Source organism: Pongo abelii, chromosome 23 (genome assembly GCF_028885655.2).
Source record: "Pongo abelii isolate AG06213 chromosome 23, NHGRI_mPonAbe1-v2.0_pri, whole genome shotgun sequence".
NCBI lineage: Eukaryota > Metazoa > Chordata > Mammalia > Primates > Hominidae > Pongo > Pongo abelii.
This window is the reverse complement of record NC_085929.1, coordinates 50,384,721-50,403,013: the sequence shown is the minus strand read 5'-3', so window position 1 is coordinate 50,403,013 and position 18,293 is coordinate 50,384,721. Positions and strand designations below refer to the sequence as shown.

The 18,293-nt window shown below is 56.1% G+C and overlaps 1 protein-coding gene across 3 annotated transcripts; it reads left to right on the top strand.

Annotated features, from left to right (window-relative positions):
• The first annotated feature begins 2,096 nt into the window (after nt 1-2,096).
• On the top strand, nt 2,097-18,097 carry PNPLA5 (patatin like phospholipase domain containing 5). 3 transcript variants are annotated; one of them, XM_002831239.6, is made up of 9 exons: nt 2,097-2,424; nt 2,818-3,050; nt 4,262-4,327; nt 4,588-4,797; nt 6,475-6,535; nt 7,626-7,811; nt 9,768-9,900; nt 12,454-12,570; nt 13,239-18,097. In XM_002831239.6, the coding sequence occupies exons 1-9, from the start codon at nt 2,232-2,234 to the stop codon at nt 13,327-13,329; spliced, it is 1,290 nt and encodes a 429-aa protein (XP_002831285.3). In that variant the 5' UTR covers nt 2,097-2,231; the 3' UTR covers nt 13,330-18,097. The 3 variants fall into 3 exon arrangements, with proteins under 3 accessions (XP_002831285.3, XP_054399744.2, XP_054399743.2); XM_054543769.2 differs by having other exon boundaries at nt 4,588-4,801; nt 6,479-6,535; nt 13,551-18,097; XM_054543768.2 differs by having other exon boundaries at nt 4,588-4,801; nt 6,479-6,535.
• The last annotated feature ends 196 nt before the right edge of the window (nt 18,098-18,293 follow it).

Genomic DNA, 18,293 nt, shown 5'->3' with positions numbered 1-18,293 from the left:
CCACCCTGAGCTCTGTGCTGCCTGCTGTCTCTGGGGGGCCTCAGAAAGCCCACGCCAAAATGCAAGACCCAATTCCTGAAGCACCAAGTACACAGAAACTCAGCCTGGCTCCAGGCCTTACGCTTCTTCCCACAGCCCCGTACCACCTGCCCTCACCGCCATGCCTGCTGTCTCCTGCTGGCTGGCTTCTCACTCCTCCCTACTCCTCCTTGCCTGGTGCCTTTACTCATACTCGTCTCTCTGTGCCCATCTCCCTTTCTCCCCATGGTGAACCCTTGATCGACCTCCAAGACCCTGCTCAAACGTTGCTTTTTCTTCGAAACCTCCGGAACACGTCCCCGCTGAACTCCCAGCCCCTGAACTCCTCCCTTCCTGAACTCACACTGGTGGTCCACTGTTCCAGAGACGCTCACTCTGCCTCTGGCACAGTCACAACCGTGGGTGAAATGTTCCTGGCTGTGCCTGCTGTGACCTGGTTCCCTCCAGGAGCAGAGTCAGCACATGGCTTCTAATTACCCCCTGCAGCTGGGGCTGGGTCCTTCCCACAATGGAGATAGCCTGGGGTACCTGCCCCCAGGTGGGTGAGTCTGTGCAGGCCCACTGTCTCTGAGGCAAGGATGCTGCCCCTGGTGTGGGATCAGCAAAGCCCGGTACCACCCACCTCTGTGGGAGGGGAGGCTGGGCTGGCCTGTCCCAGGGGTGCCTTCCGCACCCAGTGCCCATGGGCAAGCTGCCCTTCATTCCCAGGTCAAGGAAGAGGTGGGTGTGAAGCTAAGAGAAGAAGATCCTCCCACCTTTTCCTCTGAAAATGACCCACCCAGGCCATGGGCTGAGCATTCAGTCCACAAACACTGTACCACACTTCTTCCAGGCACAGATGGAGGACCTGGCCCTCAAGGAGCTCACATGAGAAGGCACTGATATGTGCTATGTGATTAAAGTAGTAACACAGGGATGGGCGCAGTGGCTCCTGTCTGTAATCCCAGCACTTTGGGAGGCTGAGGTGGGCAGATGACCTGAGGCCGGGAGTTTGAGACCGGCCTGAGCAACGTGGTGAAACCCTGTCTCTACCAAAAATACAAAAATTAGCTGGGCGTGGTGGCACGTGCCTGTAGTCCCAGCTACTTGGGAGGCTGAGGCAGGATAATTGCTTGAACCTGGGAGGTGGTGGTTGCAGTAAGCCGAGATTGTGCCACTGCACCCCAGCCTGGGTGACAGAGTGAGATTCTGCCTCAAAATTAAATAAACAAATAAATAACATAGCGGTTGCCATTGATTGTGTGCCACTTGATTAAAACAATCACCGTAGTAACCATTGTTTGTGTGCTTATCCAGTGCTGGGCGCTATTCCAAACACCTTACTTGCATTAACTCTAATCCTTACCGGTCCTATGGAGTAAGTAGTGTTATTATCCCCACTTGATGGATGAGAAAACTGAGGCACAGATCCGTTAAATTATCCAGGGTCATCAGCCAAGACATGCTGGAGCCAGAATTGGAGCCCAGACAGCCCTAATCACTACAACCCCAAGTTCTTGGAGCTTTACAGTTTATAAAACACTTTCCAATTGATTGATTAGGGGAAGAGGGAGGAGGTTGGATGTTTGAGCAGGCTGTAGTGGTAGGTGAGGCTTGGAGAGTGGGTGAGCCAGGGGAAGGCGCAGTGGTGCTAGCTGGAGCGGGGGCTGGCCCCAAGACCTCCCTTTCCCTCAAGTCCCTCCCTGGAACCAGCACAGCTGCGGACTTAAGCCTGGTTTGACCCCAAAGACCAGGTGTCCTGGGTCCGACTCTGCCACTTCCTGGCTGTACTATCCTGGGCTGCGCCTCAATGGCCTCATTTGCGTAATGAGGACCGGAATAACATCTGCCCAGACTACCAGAGATCAGGCAACATTTGGTCCCACTCCCCTGCCGTGTCACCCAGAAATCTATGACCCGATGCGGATCCGGGGCGGGCGCGTGGGGGCGGCGCCAGCGTATACACAGCGCGCGGGCACTTCTGGGGCACACCTGGCGCACAACTGGAGTGGGGGCTGATCGCGACCCGGGGACTTCATTGGCTGGGGCGCAGGTGACGCAGCCCGGGGGCGGCGCAGGGAGCACCAGCCCCAGCCCGGCTCCCTCCAGAGCCCACATTTGGGCCCAGCCCCGTCCAAGGCTGCATCCCGGCCCTATCCCGGGTCACGGAGTGACCCTTCCTCGTCCCGATCACCCCGTCCGATCCACCCGCCATGGGCTTTTTAGAGGAGGAGGGCAGCTGGAACCTGTCCTTCTCCGGCGCCGGCTACCTGGGCGCCTACCACGTGGGCGCCACCGAATGCCTGCGTCAGCGCGCCCCGCGCCTCCTCCAGGGCGCCCGCCGCATCTACGGTTCCTCGTCTGGGGCGCTCAACGCAGTCACCATCGTCTGCGGCAAGTCGGTCGGTAAGTCCCGGACCGCGGGGGCGAAAAGGGGCGGGGACACCTTAATGAAAGCGGATTGAGCCCAGAGACTCTGGTGCCTGGCGCTGTGCTCTGCGCCCTCTACCCCCGGCACAGCCCCATTTAATCCCATGAGAACAGCGAGTGCTGGGGACTAGGTGACCCCCATTTGCAGAGGAGGGATCGTGGCTCAGAGCCAGAAACTCTGTTTCCCATGTCGGCGGGGCAAAAAGTGAAAAGGTGAAAGGATCATTTGAATCCAGGGCCGAGCCCAGAAATTCTGAGCTGAAGTGGGGAGGACCCCGCTCCCATTGCACCTAGGAGGGCAGTGGGGGTGTGGAGGGACTGGCAGGACCCCTGGGCGCTGAGGTCTCCCTTTCCCTGCCCCCACTGCAGACTTCTGCTGCTCCCACCTTCTGGGCATGGTTGGGCAGGTGGAGCGGCTCAGCCTAAGCATCCTGCACCCGGCCTACGCGCCCATCGAGCACATCAAGCGGCAGCTGCAGGACACTCTGCCCTCCGACGCCCACGTCCTGGCCTCCCAGCGGCTGGGCATCTCGCTGACCCGCTGGCCCGACGGCCGCAACTTCTTGGTCACTGACTTCGCCACCCGCGATGAGCTCATCCAGGTGGGGAGCGGGGGGATCCCAGGGCTTGGCTGGTGGGCGGCAGGTGGGCAGGCTCCATCTAGTCCAGAGTGACATCCAGGTACTTCCCCGGCAGACGTTTCTGCAGGGGCGGAAGGAGGGAGGGCCGGCGGACCTGTTTGTAGGTGAGGAAACTGAGGCCCAGAGAGGGTCGGCAGGGTGGGTCTGGAGACTTGCCAGGTTGCTGCACACAGAAGAGTCTGGCTGGGGCCCGGCAGAGTCAGGCTGCTGAGTCAGGGCCCCCACAGGGACTGCTCTTTCCAGAGGGCAGCTGTCTAGCCCCAGCCTCCATCCCACTCCATCCTCCCGCCGCTTTTTGGTGGTGGGCTGACATTTATTGAACACCTATTATGTGCCAGTCACTGTTCTGGGCACTGTGACTGTAACAGGGAGCAAAACAGACAGAAACCCTTGCCTTCCTGGGCCTTCTATGCTCAGTGGTTCTGGGGGGCAGGCGGTATCCATAATGAACTCATCTCCAAGTAAGGAGGTAAGCAACCATCCAGTATAGAAATGAAATAGAATGTCTAAAAAAGATGCTTCACATAGAACCTGACACTATTGACATTTGCCAATAGTGTGCACGTGCACGCTCAAGTGCAGGCACACAGTGTGACAACCAAAAATGTCTCTGACATTGTTAGGTGTCCTGTAGGGGAGAAAATCACTCCTAGTTGAGAACCACCAACCCAGAGCTTGCAAACTTTTGAATATAGGACTTTGTCTCATGGAACCCTTGGAAACATCCCAACTGTCTCTGGGAGGTGCAGAACCCATCCTGGCCCTGACCAGATGGAGATGCAGGTGACAGTTTTGTTCCCACAGACTGATAACAGTGACGGCAGCTAATGTGTATTGAGCACCTACTATGTGCCAGGCCCATCCCAACTGCTACACAGGCAAGGAGTCTGGGCCACTCTTTGGGGTCCCCGGCTGGCTTCCTCAGGAGCCTGCACCTGGCCTCCTTCCCTGCACACCCACAGAAAGAGGAGATGGGTGTCAAGACAGAGGTGCTCCAATCCCTGCTTCCCTTGGAGAGCTTGGCTGGGAGGTGATGCCTTAGCTCCCTCATCTGGATGTAGGACTGATGACAACTCCTTTGCAGGCTGTTGGGATTAGAAACCATGCCCGGGGGAGGTTCTGAATGCAAGAAGCATGCACAGTTGTGTTCCCGCTGACTCTTCTCTACCTAGGCCTTGGTCTGCACCTCATACATTCCTTTCTACTGTGGGCTGATCCCCCCTGAGTTCAGAGGGGAGGTGAGTGCACTTTGGAACTCTGTTCTGTGCTCTGGGCAGCCTGGGGTGCACACCGTGGAGAGGTGCTTGGGTGGAGGAAACCAGCACTCCATGAGCACCTACTGTGTGCCAGGCCCTCCCCCTGCTCCTGGGGTGCGTTCAGCCTCCTGGACTGGAGTGGCACTGGTGACTCAGGGACAGCTGGATGGTCACCGGCTGCAGCCAGTGTGGGAGGCCCTCTGAGAGGGCAGCACCACCCACCTGCCACCCACAAATTGCAGCGCTACATCGACGGGTCTCTGAGCAACAACTTGCCCTTTGCGGACTGCCCCTCCACCATCACGGTGTCGCCCCTCCATGGGACAGTGGATATCTGCCCCCAGAGCACCTCCCCCAACCTGCATGAGCTGAACGCCTTCAACTCCAGCTTCCAAATCTCCACTGAGAACTTCTTCCTGGGGTTCATGTGTCTCATACCCCCCAGGCTCGAGGTAGGTCTGGCCCTGTGATGGTATTAGAGGCTTGGCCAAGGTCAAGGGCCCCGTGAGTCAGACTCTGTGTGCTCCTAATCCCCACTGCCCCCCGAGCCTAAAGGCAGTTACAACACATGTCCCGAGTCTCACAGCCAAACACCTGAATCCTAAGCTTGGGGTTCAGTTGTGTCCTTACTGTTCTCGCCGCCCTGAGCCAGTGATGAGAGAGGACTGGCCCCGTGTCAATGGGACACACTCGCGCCAACTCTGCTCAGCTGGCCTTTGAGCAGGGCCTTTGCCTGTGCTCCTCTGGGCCAGGGTCTGTAGGCAGGTACCGTTATCATTTCCATTTCTCAGGGGAGGATGCTATGGCTCAAAGAGGTTAAGCAACTTGTTCAAAGTCACACAGCCTGGAAGCAGCAAAACCAGGATTCAGACCTTCAGCTGGCTCAGGCCCACACTCTTGACCACTGTCCTTGACTGTGGCCAGATTGACCATCCATTGTGGAGGCAAGGCACAAATGCAAAGAAAAAAACCAAGGAAGGGTTTTTTACCCCTTGGTATTTCTGGAAAATAGATAATTCGACAACTATTGAAATATACTCCTCCTGGCTGGGTGTGCTGGCTCACGCCTATAATCCCAGCACTTTGGGAGGCCAAGGCTGGCAGATCACTTAAGGTCAAGAGTTTAAGACCAACCTGGCCAACATGGTGAAACCCTGTCTCTACTAAAAATACAAAAATTAGCTGGGCATGGTGGCGCATGCCTGTAATTCCAGCTACTCAGGAAGCTGAAGCAAGAGAATTTCTTGAACCTGGGAGGTGGAGATTGCAGTGAGCCGAGATCGTGCCATTACACTCTAGCCTGGGTGACAGAGTGAGACTCCATCTCAAAAAAAAAAAAAAAAAAAGAAAAAAGGAAAGAAAGAAACACACACACACACACACACACACACACACACACACGCACACGCACACGCTCCTCTGCCCCAGCCACATCCTGACTCTTCCTTGTCCCTTCTACCTCTCAGGTTTGCGTAGTGCTTTCTAAGTCACGAGACGAAGTCATGTTCATTTACTCTGGTACTCCCCACACCCCTCGGTGGGCAGGAAACCCCAGCCCCATTTTCTAGATAGGGAAGCTGAGGCACTCAGAGAGTTGGCACTGCCATGCTGAAGTCTCACAGCAAGGATGTGAGGGGGACGGCACCCTTTGCCACCAGTGGGACTTTAATGAGACAGGCAGGTGGGGCTCCTGGTTCCTCAGCCCACCTCAGTCTGGTACTGGAAGTGAACATCAAAGGGGCAAAGGGAACCCCCATCCACTGCCCTACAAGGGGCCAGACAAAGTCCCAGCCATCCCAGGCCTTGTTATCCCATTTTCCAGAGGCAGAAACTGAGGCAAGAGAGGGGAGAGGCGGGGGCAAGAGCAGCCAGGGTGTCTCAGAGGGGAGATGTAATGGGCCTGTAGGAACAGAACTAGCCAAGTAGATCTGTTCTGCCTGCAGGCCTCTGGCCCCTCCTGCCCAGTGCTAAGGTCCCCAGGGGTCCCTGAGCCCTGCTGAATGGTCACTTGGGGAGAATAGGCTGGGCTGGGACTATCTCCAGTTGAAGATAAGTCTCTGGCCTGTGACATCCGCTCGAGGGGCAGGTCCAGGCCTTGCCCATCCCACCCTTGCCCTGTGTGTTGGCAGGTAGTGGCCGACAACTGCAGACAAGGCTACCTGGATGCCCTGAGGTTCCTGGAGAGACGTGGTAGGTGGCAGTCCCACAGTGGCTGGGGATCATGTCCTACATGGTGCCAGGTAGACCCTGCCTCTTGGGCCTTTGAGCTGCTAGGGACCTGGGCTCACTCACTCTCTTCCTCATCATCTGCTCTGTGCTGAACCTGAGCTGAGTACTGGGGACTCAGAGAAGAATCACATACAAGTTCTACGTTGAGCAGCCCGCAGCTTGGTGCAGGGGGACAGACTCAGAGAGAGACAACCAGGGAGATGGGTGCAGTGACAGAGGGATGCTCAAGGCTGTGGAAGTCCAGAGGAGGCATTGGACTCAGCCTGGGGGTTGGGGGTAGGCAAGGAGGCCTTCCTGGAGGCAGTGACAGATAAGCTGGGTTTTGACTAGTTATGAAGACACCAGCAAAATTGAAGGTTCCAGCAAAAGAAGAGGGCATTCTAGGCAGAGGGAAAAATAAGAAAGAAGGGACAGAGGCAGGCACCTTGAGGGCACATAACTCAATATGGCAGGGTGTGTGTGTGTGTGTGTGTGTGTGTTCATGGGGCAGTGGGTGTGCCAGAGAGGTTTGGGCTGGAGAGCCTGAACATCATCCACAGGACAGAGCTCTTCAAATTGGTGGAATAGGCATTCAGACACAGGCCACCTGGCTCCAGAACTCATGTGCTCAAGTCCTGCGTTACAACCAAAAACACACAATCAGGAGGCATGTGGCGAGCGCTTAATATGTGCCCAGACGTGAGCTTAAGCTTTATGTATTTATCTTGTTTAAGTCTCAGAGTAACTGTATAAAGCAGGTCTTACTTTTCCTTTTTTACAGAGAGGGAAACTGAGGCAAAGGGCATTGGGTCACATAGCTTGCAGGTGGCGGAGCCAGAATTTGAACTCTGGATTGTGTCTTCGGGGTCTGGGCTCTGAGGAGCCACTCGAAAGTGGGCAGGGAGCAGGGCCAGGGGAAGGCAGAAGGGAGTCATCCGGAATAACCCGTGGGTCCGTCCCACAGCACAGTGGAACCCCAGAACTGGGTTTGGGCACTGAGGGATGTGGGCAGCATGGGGAGCCTTGGGGGAGGCTCAGATGCCTGACTTATCCTCTCCCTTCCCTGACCCAGGACTCACCAAGGAACCAGTGCTATGGACGCTGGTGTCTAAGGAACCCCCAGCCCCGGCTGATGGAAACTGGGATGCTGGCTGTGACCAACGCTGGAAGGGGGGCCTGTCTCTCAACTGGAAAGTGCCCCATGTGCAAGTCAAGGACGTACCCAACTTTGAGCAGCTCTCACCAGAGCTGGAGGCTGGTAGGGACTCTTCTTGCATTTGCTCACTTATCAGGGCCCTGCACTCAGGGGCCCAGGCTCAGGGACCCTGCCTTGAAGGCACTCGTGGTCTGGAAGAGGACAGGACTCATTTACTGAGCACCTACTAAATGCCAAGTGTGGTACTATGGGCTTTTCACATGTGGCATCATTCATTCTTCCCCACAACCCTGGGCCTAGGCATTATTCGTACCCACTTCACTGATGAGGAAACCAAACCTCAGAGAAAGGAAGGGACTCACCAAGGGCTCAGAGCCTGCAACTAGGGGATTTGAACCCAAGCCTGTGCCTGCGAAAGCCAGGTCTTTGCCCACTGCCCCGGAAAGGGCGGGAGTGTTGACAGACCGAGGAGAGGCACACACAGAGGGTTCTGGATTTCCCAGATGAAAATGAACTCACTTCATCCTTCCAACAACCATTTGAGGATAGTACAGAATTGTTCTCATTGTACAGATGACGAAACCATAGCACAGAGAAGTTAAGCGACTTGTCCAGGGTCACACAGTAGCAAATGGCAGAACCAGGGGTTCTACTCGGAACCATTTAGTCTGCTCGCCTGCTGTGTGACTAAATGTCACAACTGCAACAACAGGAAAGTACAGAGTCCCACAGGCACATGTAATGATGGCGGGGGGTAAGTTTGAGCAGCATCTAAGTGAAGCTGGAAAGGAGATGTTGGCCAGGCCAAGAGGCAGAAGAGCATCGGGGAGAGGGCATGGCACGTGCAAAGGTCCCGGGGTTGGTGAGGGACAGCCAGGAGGTCCCTGTGGCTGCAGCATGAGCGGCAGGCAGCAGAGGCGAGCTTGGGAGGCTGGCAGGGTGGGCAGATGGCCTCGAAAGCTGTGGGAGGAACGAGTGAGGTGGGCGGCAGGGGGTGGTGGACCCAGCTGGGTGGGAAGAGGCTGAAGGGGTGGGAGGCTGGGAGGAGAGTGATGGCGGTCGAGGCCAGATCAGGGAGAGTGGGGTGGGCAAGGGGATGAGGAGGGGGCCCCTTTCCATGCCGGAGACCACACGAGGACGTGCAGAAATGGGCGTGGACCTGTGCAGAGCCCCTGAGGTCCAAGCTTGGGATTCTGGAACCCGGCAGTGTGCCTGTAGCCACACGGGGGCACCAGAGAGCTGCCTCGGGTGGAGCACCAACTCCCGGGCGCTGAGCCCTCGCCAGCTGGGGAGGGAATTGTGAATCTCATCTCTAATCCTCATCTGCCTGCCCAGGGAAGAATGTCCTGCCGGGATCCCCAGTTTATAGAGAAGGAAGCTAGGACTCGTCCTAGGACACTCGGCAGGTGGATGTGGAGCAGGGTCTCTGGCCTGTGCTATCTGTGAATCCTCAAATGCTCCGTCTCCAGAGGGCAGTGGCCAGAGTGGAGGTGTTGGCCTGAGCTGTGGCCTGGGCTATGTCTGGAGGCTGGGATTTGGGCTCTGGCTCAGTCCCAGCCCAGATGCTGGTCCCTTCCACTCTGGTCAGGTCAGTGAATAGAGGACCCCGGAAATGGTTGTTGCGGTCATAGTTGCAGCTGTGGTTATTGATAACACTGTCGTGTTACTGTTATTGAGAGAGTGTGGTGAGACCGTCTGTCCCAGCCTAGCAGGCCACAGACTTTCCAGAGGGGCAGGAGAGGTAGAAAGAGCTCAGGAGCCTGAGAGTCCTCAAGTCCATCCTGGCCCTGCCACTTCCTGTTGATGGTCCTTAGGCAAGTCACTTCTCCACTCTGAACCTCAGTCTCCTCATCTACGAGAGGGCATACACCACCTGTCTCATGGACAACGATGAGCGCAGAGCTACCTGCTGGCCTGTGGTGGGGGCTTGCTCAGTGTTGCTTCTTCATCTGCAGAAGGTGGAGGGGGTGCAGTCTCTTACTGTGTGAGATGGGGGGGCTCAGGCTGCCGGCCCGCAGACTCCAGGTGGGCAGGGCCATGCCGGGGCTTCTCTTGCAGCACTGAAGAAAGCATGTACGAGGGATCCCAGCCGGTGGGCCCGCTTCTGGCGCTCGGGACCTGGACAGGTGCTGACGTACCTGCTGCTACCCTGCACGCTGCCCTTAGAGTACATCTACTTCCGCAGCAGAAGGTAAGGCTCGGCCAGGGGGCCTGGGAAGGGCCTGGCTTGTGGCGGAGACTGGTGCCCATGGCAGGAGAGGCGGCTGGCGCACTGGGTGGGCAGGGCTGAGCGGGGTGGGGGGAGCCCGGCTGGTGTCCCCACACTGTGTGGTGTTGGCTGCATGACTCAGAGCCTCTGTGATGTCCTCTGCAAAATGAGACTGGTGGGGAAGTGGCATGGTGGGTACGATTGGAAGCTGGGGGCTTCCTGGTCGGCCCCCTGGGCCCTACACTGTCTTCGTGACCTTTGACCATTGCTCCACCCATCAGAATCTCAGGTTGGCTGTGTGGCTGGGGCTGGGTCTCTTGAGTCTCAGGCTGGCTGTGTGGCTGGGCCTGAGTCTCTTGACCTCTCTGGGCTACAGGTTTCTTTTCTCTTCTCTTCTTTTTTTTTTTTTTTCTTTGACAGAATCTCACTCTATTGCCCAGGTTGGAGTGCGGTGGTGTGATCTTGGCTCACTGCAACCGCCGCCTCCCGGGTTCAAGCGATTCTCCTGCCTCAGCCTCCTGAGTAGCTGGGACCACAGGCGCACACCGCCACGCCCGGCTAATTTTTTTGTATTTTAGTAAAGACGGAATTTCACCTTGTTGTCCAGGCTGGTGGCAAACTCCTGAGCTCAGGCAATCCGCCCGCCTCACCCTCCCAAAGTGCTGGGATGACAGGTGTGAGCCACTGCTACAGGTTCCTTTTCTGTAAAACAAGCCCCTTCCAAGTCAGGCCGGCTGTGGTTAGGCTCTCAGTAACAGTCCAACTTGCTGGTTAATGTGCCCATCTGCGTCAGTTGTTCATTCATTCCACCAGCAGTTGCTGAGGACCTCTCAGGGGCCAAGGCCTGGCTGGGGGCCATGGAAGCAGCCCTGACGCAGACCCAGCTCCTGGCCTGGTGGAGCTCACAACCTACAGCTCCACCTAGAGGTTCCCTGGGAGAGGTCTACACTGGCTTCCTGTTGCACAGCTCAATCTAGGGACTCTCTGGCCAGGGAAGGCTGCCCAGAGGAGATGACTCTTAGGCTATAATCTGAAGGATGAGTCAGCGTCCACCAGGCAAAGAGGACAAGGAGAACGTTCTTGGCAGATGGAACAGCATGTGCAAAGATCCAGAGGCAGGAGGGAGAAAGGCCCATTCGAGGAGCAGGAAGGGAAGCCAGTAAAGCTGGAGCCTCAGAGAGTGTGCCGTACACGACGCAGGGGAGGCTGGTGGGGCAGATGCACCGAGCTCTGGAGCCAGCTGAGCGTGGTTTTTGTCCAGAGAGTGGTGGAAAGGCTGGGAAGGGTTTAAGCAGGGAGGTGTCATGGGGACACCTGTATTTTAAAAAATTCTCTGGAAGAAGGTCTATGACAGTGAACCACAGGTCTCCGTTCTGCTCAATGTTGAGTTAATGACTGGGTCAGCCCTGCTGTTTAAATTGCCAGTGGCCCAAAGCCAGGAGAGAGCTTTCTACCGACAGATTCTCCTCACACTGAGCTGTTTACGGAAACCACAAGATGAAATCCAAAAGTATAAATGTAAAGTCCAACCTTTTCAATTAAAAAAAAACTCATTGTGTGAGCCCCAAAGGGGAGCCTGCCCAGACCACAGGGAATTTCACTCTTGGTATTTTTCACAATAGATATGTTCAACACGTAGGTTGAATTAATAGAGGCAGGAGGTCCAGAACAAGGGAGGTGACAGTCCAGCTTATGTCTTGCCGTCACGCCACACTCTCTGGACTGCATGCCTAGTTTGAGCTCTGGTGTAGGGGCCCCTCCAAGGGTGCTGTGGTGCAGGTTGAGGCCCTGCCATGGCCAGTGTCTGAGGTGTCTGGCCAGGGCTTTCTCAGGCCTGGCCCCACAGGGCTGTGTCCCTGCAGACAGACTCATGCCGCCTCTCCTCTGTGCTGGGATAAGATGCAGTTCCAAGGACCCTGAATCTGGGGCTGGCTCCATCATGGAGGCAGTGGGGAACCACAGGGACATCTTGAGCAAGAGGGGACTCTGTCAGCTGTGTTTTCGGAGGGCCAGCAGCTTCTGAGAGGAGAGTGGACGAAGGCGCGTGGGGTGGGGAGGGCAGGGGCTGGCCTGGAGAGAAGAGAGAGAAATGAATGGAGATAAGGAGGACATTAGGAACTATGGGTGAGGTGACTGTCCTCATTTGACAGGTGAAGAAACAGAGGCCCAGATAGCTTCCCTGACCTGTACAGGTCACCCAGCTGATGGGCAGGGAAGCTGGGCTGTACCCTCAAGCCAGCCTGACCCCAAAGGTCCACTGCGCTTCCTACTTGTTTCCTGTGGAGTCAAGGAACCTAAGGCCTGGCCACCTCTGCCAAGTTCAAAGTCCATTTCGGATCATTCCAACCCTGCAGGTGCCCCTGTGACTCCAACCTGCTCTGCAACAGTGGCCGACGCTGCCGGCACTTATTCCCTAACCTGGGCAGCACTCAGGTGCAGGGCTCCCGGCTGTGCTCTGGGCTTGTGGGGAGGGTGGGCTTGGTGGGGCCACACCCCAGGCTCACCTGGGCAAAGCTGACCTGCCCCTTCCTCCAGGTTGGTGATGTGGCTGCCTGACGTGCCGGCGGACTTGTGGTGGATGCAGGGCCTGCTGAGGAACGTGGCGCTTGAGGTTTTCTCCAGGACCAAGGCCCAGCTCCTTGGGCCCATCAGGTGAGGTGGGCAGAGGGCAGGGACGGAGAGGGGGTGGCTGTGCTGGGAGGAACGCACCAGTTGCTTCCCTGGACCCTGGGTAGGCCGTCCATACCATCTGCCTGCCCACCTGCTTACCTGCATCCCTCTGGCCTACTCACACAGCCATTGGCACGTGTGTTGGTCGCTGCTGTGCGCCCGGCCTGTGCTAGATGCTCTATGACAGTCACCTTGGTCAGTCTGCATGACCTGCCAGGTGCAGTCACTGGCCCACCCATGGGACAGGTGCCTCTTGCGGCTTCACCAGCTCCCTACCAGTCCTCCTGCCAGCCAGACATCCCCATGTGACCTTGGACGAGGCTGGCCCTGTGTATGGTCTGGCCTGCGGTGGCCTGGTCCCTCTCCTCTGACCAGCCCTCCAGACTTGGGGGGTCCCGTGTGGCCCTCCCCCACCCACTCAACAGTTATCGGTTTAGCAGGGACATCAGTGCAGTTCTCTGGGGAGTGGCCATCCCAGGACCTCCCTGACACTTCCAGCTCAGCCACACTGAGGGCCACATGTCCTCCCTCAGAGCAGGATTTGGGGAAAGAGTGACCTGGGTTCACTGTGGCTGCACCTGCACGCATGTGGTTTCACCTACCCTTCCCGAGCCCCAGGCATTTACCTGTGGCATCTCCTCCCTCCACAGCCCTCCGGCCACTGGAGTCCCGGAAACAAGCCCCCTCCAACCCCAGAGAGCTCCTCATAGAGAGGAGCTCAGGCCCACCCATCAGGCCTGAGGGGGCCGAGCAGGGCCAGCCCAGTGACTGCTGTCCCTTGATTCCTGCTCTGGCCTTTGTCCTGTGTGCCCACATCTGCCCCAGCGGGAAGAAGCCCTGCCAATCTCCATGGAGACCCTGCAGCTTGGAGGTGGTTCCTTGGGGCGCAGCCTGTCAGCATGTCCCCGGTGACTGTGTACCCAGGTCACCTGCCCTCCCTCTTGCCCCGTCTCATCCGGCAGAGAAAGGACAGCCACAGAGACACACGTCTTACTTCCAGAATTTCCACGGGGGGACTAGGAGGGCAGCACTGCTGGGGTGAGGGGCTCCTGTTCTGCCGTGGAGCTGCCCACGGAGCACCTCACAGAAGACGGAGAAAGTGCCTGATGCCTGCGTCAGAGACCAGAGGAGCCAATTGAGATGATGGGGTGGGGGTGCTCCCCCCAAACTCTTTCTCAGTCCTGCAGCGGCCCTTGAGGGTGACCCCCGGGATCTACCCCACTCCGGAAACCTTGACTTCTGACTTCCTATCAGGTCCAGAGGGTGGAAGGCCCTGGCAGGAAGCAGGAGGAGGAGCAGAGGGGGGTCCGTGTCTTTTCAGGATCCCAGCTGTGGGTGCTTCCTTTGGGCCCAGTGGCCCCTGCTGCCCCGACAGCCTCATTCCTGCAGAAGGTTTGTGATGTAGCTGTGCCTCTACCTGGGGCAGAGAGGATGCCAGGGACACCAGGCCTCTGGCCTCTCCACAAGTCACTGCTCTCCTCATTGGCAGAGCGGGACCCATGCTGTGCCCCTGGCCAGGCCCTAAGGAAATGCTCAGCTTCAGTGGAGATGGGGAGGTTAGAGAGATGGAGGCGTGAGTGAGAACGGGAAGCAAAGGAATACACGTGGGAACTAAAGAGAAAATGACCGGCCTGGGCAGCATAGCAAGACCCTGTCTCTAAAAAAAAAATAAAAACTTGGCTGGGCATGATAGTGCATGCCTGTGGTCCCGGCTACTTGGGAGGCTGAGGTTGGAGGATCATTTGAGCCCAGGAGGTCGAGGCTGCAGTGAACCATGATCACACCACTGCACCCCAGCCCAGGCAACAAAGTGAATCCCTGTCTCTAAATAAATAAGGAGACAATAAGCCACTCATTCATTCTTTCATTCATTTATTCAGCTTATGCTTAGCGAGTTATAGGCCTGGAGACACAGCCTTGAAGAAACCTTACATTCTGGTGGGCGTGCAGGAGCAGATGCTGAACAGCAAACGGGAAAATGTAAATATGAGATTTTTCCAGGAGTGGTGGGGCCGTGAAGAAAACAAAATCGTGTGAGAGTGAGGCAGGGTGGGGGTGAGAGCAGCATTGGCCCGGGTGGCCCAGGAAGGCCTTCCTGAGGTGACAGCTGAGCTTAGACTGAAGATGAGAGGCTGGGTTTTGCAGGTGGAGGCAATGGCAGGTGCAAAGGCCCTGGGGTGAGGCTGAAGGAGGGAAGGGCCCGCAGTGAGTGGGGGTGGGGGGAGCAGGGCAGGCAGGGGCTGGGTCAGGAGGGCACTGTCAGGGCATGGTGAGGAGTTTGGATTTGGGGAGCAAACGTGAGAGAAGGGAGCAAGTGGAGGAAAAGAGGGCCCAGTGCTGCAGTGGGATTGGAAAAGGAGGAGGAAGGGGTAGACAGTGAGCATGCAGGAGGCTGTCCCCTTCCCTCCAGGACCCCCTGGGTCTGAGCAGGACTCTGCCCCTCTGGCCATCTCCCGGGTGGGGGCAGGTACGGATGCTGTCCCTGCAGCAGGAAAGGCTGTCCCACTTGGAGCCACGTGGTCCGCAGCTCCCACAACACTGTCTGCAGAGCTGGAATGCTCTATGCACTGTCCCCACCCTCAGGAGCTGGGTTTGGGATTTCCTCCCCCGGTGGAGAGGGGAGACCTGGCCACCTGGGTCACCAGGTGAAGGATTTAGAGGTCTTTAGGAATCTTCTTGCTCCCTGCCCTTTGTCCCTTTTCACGGACACAGGCCTCCATGCCCACAGGCACTCAGCCTCCCTTGATCACCCCTCCCTTGTCAGTTCTTTACACAGCGGGGGCTTTCACCTGTGCTTTGTCCCCATTGCTTTGCTTTGTGACTTAGACCGGGGAAAGATAGTTGGCCCCTCCCACCTCCCTCTCCATCACCCTCCTTTGCCAAGCAGCGTGTGGGGAAATGTTTCTGGCTCAGATGGTTGAACATCTCAATTGCTTACAATACTCTGCTCTGAAAAACGTCTCTTTGATCTCTATTATTTGTGGCTCATGCGTCAAAGTTCTCTGCTGGCAACTTGACAATGGCAGAGTCCATTCACAAGCATCCCTGGCAGGACTTCATTGTTTTTAAGCACGTCCCTGGTTTTTATCTTATTTAACTCTTAGATTTTTGCTCACGTGATGCTAAAATCCAACTGCCTGCGTCTTCCCCATGGACCCCAGCTCTGCACCCTGGACCCACAGACTCTGCTTGCTCTGCCTGCCTGGGGAGAGGGGCCGACGGTGTTGATCTTCTGAGGTCACTCTTCTCCATGGTGAACAGCTCACCCCTTACAACCACTCCTCAGGGACATCGCCAACCCAGTGATGCTGTTCAGGGAGCTCCAGCCCCATACCCCGAGTTTGTTCACAACCTTCTGGGAGCATGGAGTCCAGCAGTGTCCCAGAGGTGATATGACCAGTACTGTTTCTAAATTGTCTTTCACCTCCCACCTCCTGGCCACTGCCTCTATTAATGTAGCCTCAGAATGAATGAGCTTGACCTGGCTTATAGAGCCATCATCTACCATTGGTGTCATGCCCTTCCTGGAGCCTAGAGGTGGCCCAGCTGGCAGCCTAGGAACTGAGCCAGGTCAGAATCCCCAACTTCTTACCAGGATCCTCCTGACACAGCCCCACGTTATGGAGCAGAAAAGGAATCCTGGGCTCTGAATTCAGGCTGACCTGGGTTGGAGTCCCATCTCTACAAGTCAGCATTGATGTGACCCACTGGAATTCCTCACCTCTCAAGGCCTCAGTCCACTCTTGGATAGAATGGAGATGATAACACACGCCTCATGGAATCTTTACTTGATAAAATTAAGTGCTCATGGCCAGGAACGGTGGCTCACACCTGTAATCCCAGCACTTTAGGAGGCCAAGGCAGGCAGACCACTTGAGGTCAGGAGTTCAAGACCAGCCTGGCCAACATGGTGAAACCCCATCTCTACTAAAAATACAAAAATTAGCCAGGCATGGTGGCAGGCACCTGTAGTCCCAGCTACTCAGGGGGCAGAGGCACGAGAATTTCTTGAACACGGGAGGTGGAGGTTGCAGCAGGCCGAGATCGTGCCACTGCACTCTAGCCAGGGTGACAGGGTGAGACTCTGTCTAAAAAAAAAAAAAAAAAAATTAAGTGCTTACTGCAGACTATATCAAATGATGGAGATGACTGCTCAGAAAGGGGCAGTGGGGAGTGAAGGTGTGTTAATTACATTTCACAGCATGCTGGGCACCAGACTGGGTGTATCACCCACTGGGGCCCTCCTGTGAGCCTCACATCAGCCCCTGAGTGGAGAGTAGTCCAGGCAAAACACAGAAAAGTTGCCACTGGAGTCCAGACCTGTGCAATGTCAGAGCTCTCTCTGGCCCCCATATCATGGCCGCCCACCAAGTTTGCTGAAGTTCTGGGTCTTCCATCCTCTTCTTTCCCCTGGTATCCCAGCCAGAAACCTCTCTGAGCCCTGGAGCAACTATGGCTCCCGTTTGTGGGCCACATTCCCGGGCCGGCTACAAGCCTCCCTGCCTGGCTTTCTGAGCACCAGTTGTGTGCTGGGTGTTTCCTGCTGCCTGAGGCAGATCCCTTCCCCAAGGAGCTCCTATGCCTCTAATGCTATCTCCATGGAGGTAACAGGTAATGCAACCCTCACAAGTACACATCACCTTGCAGTTTCCAAAGCCCATCATCTAAATCTCACTGCAACCCTGAGAGGCAGGCATTATCCTCCCCATTTTATGGGTGAGGAAACTGAAGCTCAGAGAGGCAAGTGGCTGATCTAGAAATGCCCAAGTCTGTGCTCCAGGCAACAGAAAGATCCCCGACTATCACAGCTTCATTGTGCACCTGCTCTAGGACACTGAGCAAGTCTTTTCCTCGATCAGCTCCTCAATTTCTTGTCATGAAAGTCAAGGGTTGGACTAGCTGGTTTCTAAAGAGCCTCCAGCTCCTCTCCGAGCCTGTAACACATGTAATAAATGCCACCATGTCAGGGGAAAGAGAAATGATTTCAGGACAGGATTAGCCAGAAACCAGAGGAACTGGTTTCTGAACTGGGTCTTTATGGATACTAGAATTTGGGTTGGCAGGAAAGTCATTCTGGAAGGGAAAGTGCAAGTGCATATGTAGGATGGGGGTGACCCATAGTAAATTAAACTGACAAGGAATCTGAGGCTAAGAGAGCTGAGGTTCCCTGTCTCAGGTTATACATTCAATGGTGAAGTTTGCATTCAAGCCCAGGGTAGGCCGTGCTCCTGCTGTCTGGATACTAGAATTCTGGGTCAAAATACTGATGCTCAGGGCTCTTCTGCAGAGATTCTAATGTAATTAATCTTAACCTAGACCTGTCTTGGCAGGAGTGTGCTTGGGGCCTGTGATTCCTAAGCACTGGTGTCCTTGGGAACCACCCCATTGATGTGACCACCTGCCTGAGCCAGTGCCCTGTGCTTCAGACTTGTTCCATGTCATCTGTGGGAAGAGGGCTGCTACAAGCCCATCTGTAGCTGGAATCACGTGATGCTAGTAAAGCGATCTCTGCCCCAGCGCTATGTCCTGGTGTATTAGTCTGTTCTCATGCTGCTATGAACTATCTGAGACTGGGTAATTTATAAAGGAAAGAGGTTGGCTGGTCGTGGTGGCTCACACCTGTAATCCCAGCACTTTGGGATGCTGAGGTGGGTGGATCACCTGAGGTGAGGAGTTAGAGACCAGCCTGGCCAACATGATGAAAT

Coding starts and splice junctions, on each gene's coding strand:
- PNPLA5 (XM_002831239.6), top strand. CDS start 2,232: ATGGGCTTTTTAGAGGAGGAGGGCAGCTGGAACCTGTCCTTCTCCGGC. Junction 4,328..4,587: donor CCCCTGAGTTCAGAGGGGAG/GTGAGTGCACTT, acceptor CACAAATTGCAG/CGCTACATCGACGGGTCTCT. Junction 4,798..6,474: donor TCATACCCCCCAGGCTCGAG/GTAGGTCTGGCC, acceptor GTGTGTTGGCAG/GTAGTGGCCGACAACTGCAG.